The following is an 11088-nucleotide window of genomic DNA, read 5'->3' on the forward strand; positions in this document are numbered from 1 at the left end:
TTAAGTGCCTGAAGCAGTCGCTCCTATCAGCTCCCACCATAGCTGGTAGCCCCAGATATTTGTCTGTGAGTGACTCAGTCACAATATTCAGACTTTCACAAATTTCAGCCTTCACTTCCACATTTGTGTTTATTGAAAAATATATACTTGATTTTGCCTCACTTATCTTTTGCCCGAAGCTTGCACAATATCTGTCCAGAATATTTGCTAGGCAATCAGCATTTGCCTTATCCGCTTTCATTAGTATGAGAGAGTCATCCGCAAATAGTAAGTGCGAGATTGCAGGTGCTCCTCTGCACACTTTAACCCCCTCCAATTCTCCTCGTTCCTCCGCTTTCCTGATCATACACGATAGGACTTCAGCTACCAACAGAAAAAGATAGGGTGATAGGGGATCACCTTGCCGTATGCCCCTGGTTGGTATAAACATCTCTGTCTCAAAATTATTGAATCGGACTCTATAGCGTACCGAGGAAACACATGCCATAATAATTAATCGAATCCAGCGATGATCAAACCCCAAACTGGACATAATCTTTTCGAGAAATATCCACTCCACCCTGTCATAAGCCTTGTGCATATCTAGCTTGATAGCACAAGCTCCCTTACTCCCTTTTTTCTTCTTCATTGTATGTATACATTCATATGCCAATAGAATGTTATCTGTTATTAATCGTCCTGGGACAAAAGCGCTCTGGGAATCGCTAATAATCTCAGGTAGCATAGATTTGAGTCTAAAAGCTAGCATCTGGGAGATAACCTTATACACCACATTACATAATGAGATTGGGCGAAATTGGGTTACCTTCTCAGGCTCATCGACCTTGGGAATCATAACAATGGTTGTATTATTCCAACCCATAGGTATAGTTGCATTGTTAATTGCTCCCAACACTTCTTCAACAGGATCATCTTCCACAAATTTCCAGAAACGTTTGAAGAAGATAGCGTGGAGACCATCTGGGCTAGGGGCCTTCAGGTCGCCAATGCTAAATAAAGCTTTCTTTACCTCTTCTCTTGTGAAAGGTTCAAGTAGAGCTTGATTCATTTCATTTGTGACTCTCCTATCCATGTCATTCAGAACCCCATCCTCCACATCCAGGACCTCTCTGGTGAACAAGATACCAAAATAGTCCTTCACCATCGTCCCCATTGTGTCAATATCCTCATGAAAAATTCCCTGATCATCCACCAAACCTTTCACCAGATTTCTCTTCTTGCGGCTTGAAGCAAAACGATGAAAGAAATTAGTATTCCTGTCCCCATGTTTGAGCCAATTTGCACGTGCCCTTTGCACCCAATATATCTCCTCTTGTTCTAGTTGCAGTTCAATTTGGAGCAGGATTTCCTTTTGGGCATTCACAGCCTCAACAGTCTGCTCTCCTTTCTTCAATTCCTCCAATTTTCTCCTAAGTTTCTTCATTCGTTGGACAGGTTTCTTCAACACCTTCCTATCCCATTCATGCAACTCTGATTGAACCTGGTTCAACTTACTCATCAGGAGCCCTCCCTGTCCTTGTGCAGATGCGCGCGCCCAGGCCGTCTGCACCACCTCCTGCACCGTCTCTTCCTTCAACCATTTGGCTTCAAAACGTTTTGTACAACTAACCTGATAGTGCCCCTGTAAACTCTCAGTCCTCACACTTAAAGGCCGGTGATCAAACTTGAGGTACTCTCCATTCACTAGCTCAGCATTGGGAAACATCTCTCTCCATTGGTCATTAATTACACCACGATCAAGCCGCTCCCTAATCCTCCCCCGGTGCCAGGTGAATATATCCCGTGTATACCCCATATCAAATAGACCACAATCATCAAGAGCATCTTGAAAGTCTTGTAGTTGACTTTGTGATCTTGCTCTGCCTCCTTCCTTTTCATGGTGAAGCAAAATTTCATTGAAATCATCCATCATCAGCCATGGCAGCGTGCTCATGCTATCTTTTAGTTCTCTCAGCGCCTCCCAGGTCTGTTCTTTATGGTAGGGGTCTCCATAAATCCCAGTTAGATGCCACTCCTCTTCTTCTCCCATTACTACATCAATATAGTACTGGGATATATTTACCGGTTTAACCACCACCTCCTTCTTCCAGAGCATCAACAAACCACCACTACGACCATCGCTCTCATGGATGGCAAACTTCTCACATCCCACTTTTTGTTTCAGGTTTTCTGCCTTTGCTTTACTCAGATGTGTCTCAGACAGAAAAAGAACATCTGGATTCTCCCACCTCTGGACCTCCAGAAGCGCTCGAACTGCCCGGTGGTTAGCCAGCCCCCGGCAGTTCCAAGCCAGGATTTTCATTGTGCCCGGTCACTCTCCTCGAAGGAGAGCGCTGATCTTGCATTTGTTGATTCATCGTTCACCTCCCTCTCCCCTTCGCTCCTCCTTGGCCTCTTTTTTCCTGTAGAGCAAGCGGACTAATAGATTGATCCACCAGTTGCTTAGCTATCTCCTCTTTTTCAGCGGCCATACCCTTCTCATCTTTTTCCACCACGATATCCTCCTCATCATCATTATCTTCATTCAAAGAGTCATACATCTCATCAGAGTCCTCTATTCCCCCATTGCCACGCCCATAACTTCTCCCATGACCTTTTCCTCTTCCTCCACCGTGACCCCCTCTCTCGTTCCTCACCATGGCCGACGGTATGAAAGCAACCCTCAGCCACTCCCCCCACTCACACTTCTCCTTTGGGTGAACCCCATCCCCACATTCCACAACCTCGTGTCCAATGCATCCACAGAAAAAACAAAAGGTTGGGAGCTTCTCATATTGTACTAGACACCTCATCTTCTCCTTCAAGGTAATTGGAACCACTCGAACTAGGGGCTTCTTGAGATCAAGCCAAACCCTAGCCCTAAGAAACGGTGTCGAATTGATCTTTCCATCATCCACTGACACAATGATGCAATCTCCTACCTTCTTAGCAACTTGTGCGGATGGTTGTTACATGAAATTTGTGCGGATGGGTTTAGTGGGGCCACATAAAAAACAATTGCAGACAAATGAGTAAATATAACTATTTGCTAAAACATTTTAAATTGAGAATGCCTAAAATTCATTTTGTAAAAAAAACTAAAATACAAAAAAGATGCATATGTGTTATTTACTCACATCACTTTGCTAGCTCTCTCTATTAGCATAGAATAAAATTCTCTCTCCTCGCGTCAATACGATAATTTTTCATGGTTTTTATTGATTTTTCCATTCCAAAAAAGGAAATGGTTTTGTCTAGTAGAGCCCAACGTTTCTATGTTTGACTATCAATTTTAAAAGTCTATGAATATACTTTCTCATATTCAGAATCCTTTCGTTTGTCTTATAAGTCGTACTCTTTTTGCCAGACAACATTGTTTTTCTCTCACAATAAGTCAGCGAACAGTACTTTCAGCTATAATTTTTTAGACAGCAAACAGTAAAATATGTATACTTTTAAGTATAATCTTAAATATAATTTACATCTTGAGCTACAAGGACTTATTAAAACTAATGTTCAAAGATAGATAAAAAATTGTTTATGTGAGGACAAAGCTAGTAGACAACCTTTGTGATGCCATAAACATAAGGTTGGGTTCTCTTTGGATCCGTTAGCTGCTAATAGTTAGCTAGCTAATAACTCTCATAGCTACTATTAGCTATCCAACAATTAGCTAGCTAGTTTGATCCAACTAGCAAGACTAGCTATTAGATAAGACTATTATCTAGCTAATTATTGGCTGGTTTGGAGCTAATAATAAAGAATTTAGCTAACAATAGGGTACAAAACTAAATCTATATTATTTACAGCTAACTATATATTGCTCTACCAAATTTGTGGAGTTTTCCTAGTGTTTTTAGTTAGTAATAATACATTACCACTAGTCATAGCACTAGGGAATCCTCACTAGAAGAAATTTATTAGAGAAAATTTGTACTAAATTTTGAATGCTAAAATATTATTAGGAGAAGCCCACATTAATAGGAGAAGTTGTAAATTTTAGTTGTGTTGGCTCTATCGATCTAAGCATACCCTTTTAATCAATCTCTCCACCTCAACAGTAAAATATGTTTACCCTTACACACCTCCTAAATTACAGGTGCCTGGCCTGCTTAGGCCAGTTTTAGTTTCATGTCTCAGTTTCTAATATATCTGATTTTTAAAATAGTGCAGAAGAGTTTCATAGAGTGAAACTCTCTTTGTGTAATACCCGATTTTAAGAACAAAATCAGATATGCACCATATGTGAGTCTTAGAGGTCAAATAAAGAGTAATATCAAAAGACAATGCATAAATATATAACGACCGTAGTATAAAAGAGATAACCTTTGATAGCAAACAGCGGATAGACAATTCCAAACTTCGGGTATTAACTTCTCTCTACAGGATCCAACTGACTGGTTGATCACAAGCCTAAACTTCTCCTGAGATTTGGGGGAAATAGCAAGAGTGAGTCCATGTCGAACTCCACAAGTATAGCAACTAGATTGTATAGATCCTACAATCTCATGATCAATGTGACATAAATAATGTAGAGCATTAAACAATAAATAATGAGTATTTTAACACAATCAAGAATCATCACCCTTAATGCAAGAATCCCCAAGGCCGCTCTTGACCGTGAGCACGGCTAGTATACCAGTTTTAACACTCTGCAGAGGTTGTACATCTTTACCCATGAGTCATGATTTACCCTTTCGCCCGAGGTCGCGAGTCTCTTAACCCCCTTCCTAGGGAGGTCGACAGGGATCACTATGAAACCTTTCAAAAGTTCGTCTAACATGTTAGGGCCGCAAGGATTCCCTGACGCGCAGATATAGATGCCCCCCTTCCAAATGGCACAATGACGCGCAGCCTATACACATAAGGACAGAGACTCGTACTATACCCAAAACGGCTATACCCAAAACGGTTAAACCCCTCTAGCGCCCTTTCGTGTAACCTCTAACAAGCTAGAAATGGTCTTCATACTGAGCTAAAGCTAGAGCCATTATAGCCCTCATGGTTGCACTGTTATCCCGGTTATCACTTACAGATAAATCATCAAGTGGCTAAAAAGTCATTTTTATTATTTATTACTAAACATTAATCTAGTCACAGGATCATGGTCACAAAATTAAAATCCAAATGCTATACTTGTCTTAATCCAAAAGCTCTTGTTGATCCTGCTAGTCTTACTGGTCTTACTTGTTGTCAAGGCCCTGATCTTGATCACTGAAGTACTGCTCACCGTCTAAACTCGTTCATCGATTCACCAACACATAAGCAATCGGGACCAAACATATACGAAACAAACAAGACTATTATTAGAACAGTACACCAATCAATAAAAGGGTTTCAAAACAAACATCGGTGTTGCGGTGCAAAAGAAACAACTACGAAAAGATCTAATTTTATATTGTATAAAAGAAAAAGCTCATATGCTTGTTATTTTATTTTGGTAAAACCATATAAATAAATTATTAAGACCATATTAGTTAAAACATAATTTAATTCAAAAGCTGGGTTGAAGCTACTCATGTTTAGTTTATAAACATTATCATATAATTTAATCAAGTTAAATGTTATCATTGCAAATTAAATAAATATGTAAAAGCATCTAAATGAATTGTATATGATGTGTTTTTAATCTAAACAGATTATAATTTAGAAATATATTTATGTTAGTAATTAATCATATTAATATTTATGTATTTGACACCAAGTATAAACATATATTGTTGCTTTTATTACAAACTAGTTTCATGCAAATTAATCAAGCTAATATTAATATCTTAATTATAAACATGTCATAGACAGGTTAAACACCACTGCTAGCATGTAGATTATATCGGCGAGAATCTAACGCGATAAGAACGAACTAACTCGGAGTCCAAACAAATAAACAATGGCTAATTTCATCTCAGTGGCAAAACATGTAAATTACGTCATCTTCTACCTTGGGCTGTGACAATTGAAAATGTATGATTAAGCACTTGAATGTGGCTCTACAATTTGTCTAGGAAGGCTTGAGATGACGACGATGGATTCGTCATGTTAGCATAATGACAGGGCTGGCCTGCGGCTGCTTGAGGTGGCAATGGCTCTACTAGACATAAGCTATGTTGTGATGAATACGACAATGTATTAGAAGGGCAAAAGGCAACTATTGAACCACATGAGAATGTTCTAGATGATTTAAAATTTAAATTTATACGAGATCAAAAGAGGAATAAACAATTTATAGAGACTTAGTTATTTTGGCCTTGTTCAGTTCAGGAAAAATTTTGGTTTCGGCTACTGTAGCATTTTTGTTTGTATTTGACAAATTTTATCCGATCATGAACAAATAACTAGGTTCAAAAGATTTATCTCGTAAATTATAGGCAAACTTTGCAATTAGATTTTGTTTTTATTTTTTTAGTGCTTCATGCATGCATCAAAGATTCGATGTGATGGAGAATCTTAAAAAATTTTGGGACTGAACAAGGCCTTTATCGAGGGTTGGAGCACACCCACCAAGAGAAAACTAAGGCTACTACCTTGATTTGACTTTGGCATAAATTGCAGAACCATGGGATGAGTGAAAAAAAGAAACAGGAGAGGAAGATGCATGGTTGTCACATGAATTTTGTGAAGATGGAGCCACATAAAAAGAGGACAATTATAGACAAATAAATAAATAAATAAATAAAACTATTTGCTAAAACATTTTAAACTAAAAATACCTAAAATACAATAACATTTAGCTGCATATGTGCTATTTACCCGGATCACTTTGCTACTTCTCGCTATTATCATAGAATAAAATAATCTCCTCGTGAGTACGATAATTTTTCATAGTCTTTATTGATCTTTCCTTTCAAAAAAGGAAATGTTTGACTATCAATTTTAAAAGTATATAAATATACTTTCTCATATTCAATCCAAAAGTATATTCTTAAATATAATTTACGTGTTGTTAAACTACAAGGAATTATAAAAACCGATGTTCAAAGATAGATAAAAAAATATTTATGTAAGGACGTAGACAATCTTTATGATGCCATAGACATAAGGTTGAGTTATCTTTGGATCCGTTAGCTGCTATTCATAGCTACTATTAGAGCAAGGTCAATAATAGAGCCAAGAGCTTGGCTATAAGCCAAATAATTAGAGCCAAGTTATACAATAAGTTGTCTCCTACTTGTCTCTAAAACACATTCTCTTTCTTTTTTCTTCTCACAACATTTGCTTTTTGGGCCCACTACTACCTATGCATCCGTGCCCAGCTTGGTGCTTAACTAAGAGCCAAGCTATCATCTCTCTCATCTCTTCTCTCCTCCACATCAGCATTAGCTTGGCTATAAGCCCATTATTGTACCTGCTCTTAGCTAGCCAACTATTAGCTAGATGATGATCCAACTAGCAAGACTAGCTAGCTAGTACTATTAGCTAGCTAAATATTAGCTGGTTTGGAGCTAACAGTAAAGTATTGCGTCTGTAACTGGGTCTCGCAAAAAAAAGTATATATTTAACTAATATTAGCTAGAAAGCTTCTTATTTATACCTAACTATATATTGGCTCTATCGATATAAGCATACACTTTTTAATCAATCTCTCCTCCTCAACACTAAAATATGTTTATTCATGACAGACCAAGCACGCGGCAGACACATATGCCTACATATAAACTTTTGATTACTTTGATGCATCCAGCCCCGTGACAGAGATCGTCTACTACAGACTTTGCACACCCACCGACGGTCGTCATGCACGTATATATATACTTTATACTACTACTATTATTAAACAAGTAAATACAAACGCTCCAGACGTGTCGTCGGTCATATGGATCACAGACAGAGACAGCAATCAAATGATCGTGCGAGATTCATCGATGCTAGCTAGCTATCGTGCCCTGACCTACTTTTTTTTATTTTCACCTTATTAAATATTATATTCTATTTATCTACAACAACAAAACCAAATGTCGTCGTCGCTTCGTAGTAGCATCGGCACGTCGCAGCACTTTCGATGAAACGTCCTGCCCGGCCCACAGGTTGGCCGCCTTTTAAAATTATTATTATTATTATTATTATTATTATTATTATTATTATTATTATTATTATTATTATTATTATTATTATTATTATTATTATTATTATTATTATTATTATATACATATATCGTACAGTAACAACATGCGAATTGGTGAAATGATTAGTCTAATTGTGCGGGGAACCCAACCTAACCCCACCCCACCACCCCACCAGTACGTACGACGAGGTTGGGTCGCGGCAGGTGGCCGTGGTAGGAATCATCGATCATCGATTGCGATGGTGCGCCGCTCCGTTCCGTCGACGGCGGACGAGACGGCATCATCGAACATCACGGGCCACGCGCGAAAAGATAATCTCATCGTGTTTGGTGGGTCAAGCCGGGTCAACAGGAAATCCAATTGAATTCAGCGAATTTTCTCCCTTTCTCCGTCCGGGGCTAGCTGGGGGTTGGTGAGGACTCCTGCCCTCCTCCTCCTTCTCCAGTGTAAAGTCTACGGCAGTTTGATTTGCATTGCATTGCATGCTCTGCTTTGCTTTATAAAAAGGCTAATTAACAAGACTTAAAAATGGTGGCGGGAGCAATCAGGCAACAGTCTAGTGCTGTCACCAACTCCGCTCCACCCAGCTCATAAATACAGCACATCGCGTTGCCTTTGCCATTGCCAGGTCGATCGGGAAGCTACATACATATAGTACAACCACACTGGGCGATCTAGCTAGCTTCTAGCAACCAAAGCACTACTAGCTAGCACCACCTGCCACACCGACCGGCCGGCGGCGAGAGATCCCATCGTCCCATCCATGGCGCCCAGCGGCGACACCATCGCGCAGGTCCACACCGGCCTCGACAGCAGCAACAAGACGCTGCTCAAGAGCGAGGCCCTCTACAAGGTACGTATATACGTACTCCACGACAGTCGTCTCTCTACACGCTACAGTACGTTCATGTTGTCGTCCATGCATCGCATGCCTGCAGTACGTCCTGGACACGTCGGTGCTGCCACACGAGCCCGACTGCATGCGTGAGCTCCGCCTCGTCACCGACAAGCACCAGTGGGGGTTCATGCAGTCGTCCCCCGACGAGGCGCAGCTCCTCCGGATGCTGCTCAAGCTCACCGGCGCACGCAACACGCTCGAGGTCGGCGTGTTCACGGGCTACTCCCTTCTCGCCACGGCGCTCGCCCTCCCCGACGACGGCAAGGTGGTGGCGTTCGACGTGAGCAGGGAGTACTACGACATCGGCCGCCCTTTCATCGAGAGCGCCGGCGTCGCGCACAAGGTCGACTTCCGGGAAGGCCCGGCGCTGGACGGCCTGGACGCGCTGCTCGCCGACGAGGCCAACCACGGCGCGTTCGACTTCGCGTTCGTCGACGCCGACAAGCCCAACTACGTGCGGTACCACGAGCAGCTGCTCCGTCTGGTGAGGGTGGGCGGGAGCATCGTGTATGACAACACGCTGTGGGCCGGGACCGTGGCGTTGCCGCCGGAGACGCCCATGAATGACCTGGACCGGAGGTTCTCGGCGGCGATCAAGGACCTCAATGTCAGGCTGTCTAAGGATGAGCGCGTCGAGGTCTGCCAGCTCGCCATCGCCGACGGCATCACCATCTGCCGCCGCCTCGTCTGATGAACGACTCTGACTCTGATCCGTTGGTCGGTCGTCGGTCCATCCGATCATGTCGCGGTCGGTTCTCCGGGTTCCGGCCGGCCGGATGGAGGATCGTCGTCGGAACTCATCACTCAGATCCCATCCGGCCTTTTTTTTTTTTTGGTTTGCTGCTGCATACTGTACTACTGCATGCTGTTTGTTCGAGCGTCGTCGTCTCGGCGCTCTCAATAAGATTTTCTGTTCTTGTTTTTTTTTTTTCCTTTCCTTTCGTTTTCTTTTTCTTTGCAATCCAAGCGATCGAGTTCGACAGATCCTGTATAAGTGTACTGTGCTTGTACGTACTTGTGAAAATTACTAATTGACAGTGAGTGTCATCCGATGTCCGAATTAAATTCAGAGTGGCATCAGGGAGGCTCGGGCACCGCGAGGGCAGGTCGGCGTCGCAGACGGGCCGGCAGTGCAGGCGGTTAGGAGGGGCGGGACGGGACGCAACCGCGACGTACGTGCGGCGGCGAGGAGGCCATGATTGTTGATTGGCAGGCAGGCGTTTTGGATGGGATCGAGGGCGTCACGGGTGGCCACGACGGCGCGCGAACAAGCGTGCTAGCTAGGAATCCCATTCCCAGCCACAACCTGCAGGGATGGGCACCAGCACCATGCTGACAGGCAGGGAGATAAGGCAGCCAACAGCCATGCCTCGGGAACAGAGCAGAGGCGATCTGATCTGGTCAGGGTCAGGCAAAGCCATGCGACCGCATGGTCTCCGGCAGGCGGCAGGGCATGCGTCCGTGTCATCTCGGCCGTGCGCCGCCGCGGACTCGCCCGCCGGCAGCCCGGCACGCGGTGGGTGCGTCAGGCAGACGTGGAAAGGAGGAGGAGGTGGTGGTGGGCTGGTGGCAGGCAGTTGCGTTGAAGCGAAGCTGCGAGCAAGGAGCGACGTGCGACAGACGTGCTCCGCCCACCGGGGGGCCGGGAAACAGTCTTTCGTCGTCGTCGATGGGATCGAGACATACACACACACACACACACAGGGATACCATAACATTATTAAGCATATAATAAAGCGTGCCACTTACTCTGAGGATCGGATAATTTAGACAAACGTACTCATGACACTAACTAGCTGTCTGCTCCATCCCGGATGGTAATGCCGGGAACGCCATGCCATGGCGATAGGATAGCGGTAGCGTGCAAGCAAGCAGCCTCTGCTCTGCGGAGACGGGATCGGACATCCGAGGAGGGGCGCATGTGCCGGTGAAGTGCGTGCGTGCGTGCGTGTATGGGTATCAGGCACGGTATGGCGCCGCCGCCGCCAAGCGACAGGTATCGCGGCCGGCCGGCATTCCGATCGGCGGCAGGCATGCATTCCGGCCCATGGCGTCGTCGGTGTGCGCGCCCTGGCCACATGCACGCAGCTCGTGGCGCGGGCTCCATGCGTTCTCGCGGCCCACTGGGCTGGCCTGGCAACGCTGCCAGCC

General features: G+C 43.7%; 2 protein-coding genes across 2 annotated transcripts; one reads left to right on the plus strand and one right to left on the minus strand.

Annotated features, from left to right (window-relative positions):
- On the minus strand, positions 1-2302 carry LOC110437330. Its single transcript, XM_021465751.1, has 2 exons — positions 806-2302; positions 1-63 (listed from the first exon to the last, which is right to left on the minus strand). The coding sequence occupies exons 1-2, from the start codon at positions 2300-2302 to the stop codon at positions 1-3; spliced, it is 1560 nt and encodes a 519-aa protein (XP_021321426.1).
- On the plus strand, positions 8577-9989 carry LOC8055220 (tricin synthase 1). The gene is made up of 2 exons (XM_002444773.2): positions 8577-8892; positions 8978-9989. The coding sequence occupies exons 1-2, from the start codon at positions 8803-8805 to the stop codon at positions 9626-9628; spliced, it is 741 nt and encodes a 246-aa protein (XP_002444818.1). The 5' UTR covers positions 8577-8802; the 3' UTR covers positions 9629-9989.

Source organism: Sorghum bicolor, chromosome 7 (assembly GCF_000003195.3).
Source record: "Sorghum bicolor cultivar BTx623 chromosome 7, Sorghum_bicolor_NCBIv3, whole genome shotgun sequence".
Taxonomy (NCBI): Eukaryota; Viridiplantae; Streptophyta; class Magnoliopsida; order Poales; family Poaceae; genus Sorghum; species Sorghum bicolor.

Excerpts from the sequence above, each read along its gene's own strand:
- LOC110437330 (XM_021465751.1), bottom strand. The coding sequence starts at position 2,302 with ATGAAAATCCTGGCTTGGAACTGCCGGGGGCTGGCTAACCACCGGGCA. Across the intron at positions 64-805 it reads AGGTCGATGAGCCTGAGAAG|ACAAATATCTGGGGCTACCA; the intron begins GTAACCCAATTT and ends AGTCACTCACAG.
- LOC8055220 (XM_002444773.2), top strand. The coding sequence starts at position 8,803 with ATGGCGCCCAGCGGCGACACCATCGCGCAGGTCCACACCGGCCTCGAC. Across the intron at positions 8,893-8,977 it reads AGAGCGAGGCCCTCTACAAG|TACGTCCTGGACACGTCGGT; the intron begins GTACGTATATAC and ends GCATGCCTGCAG.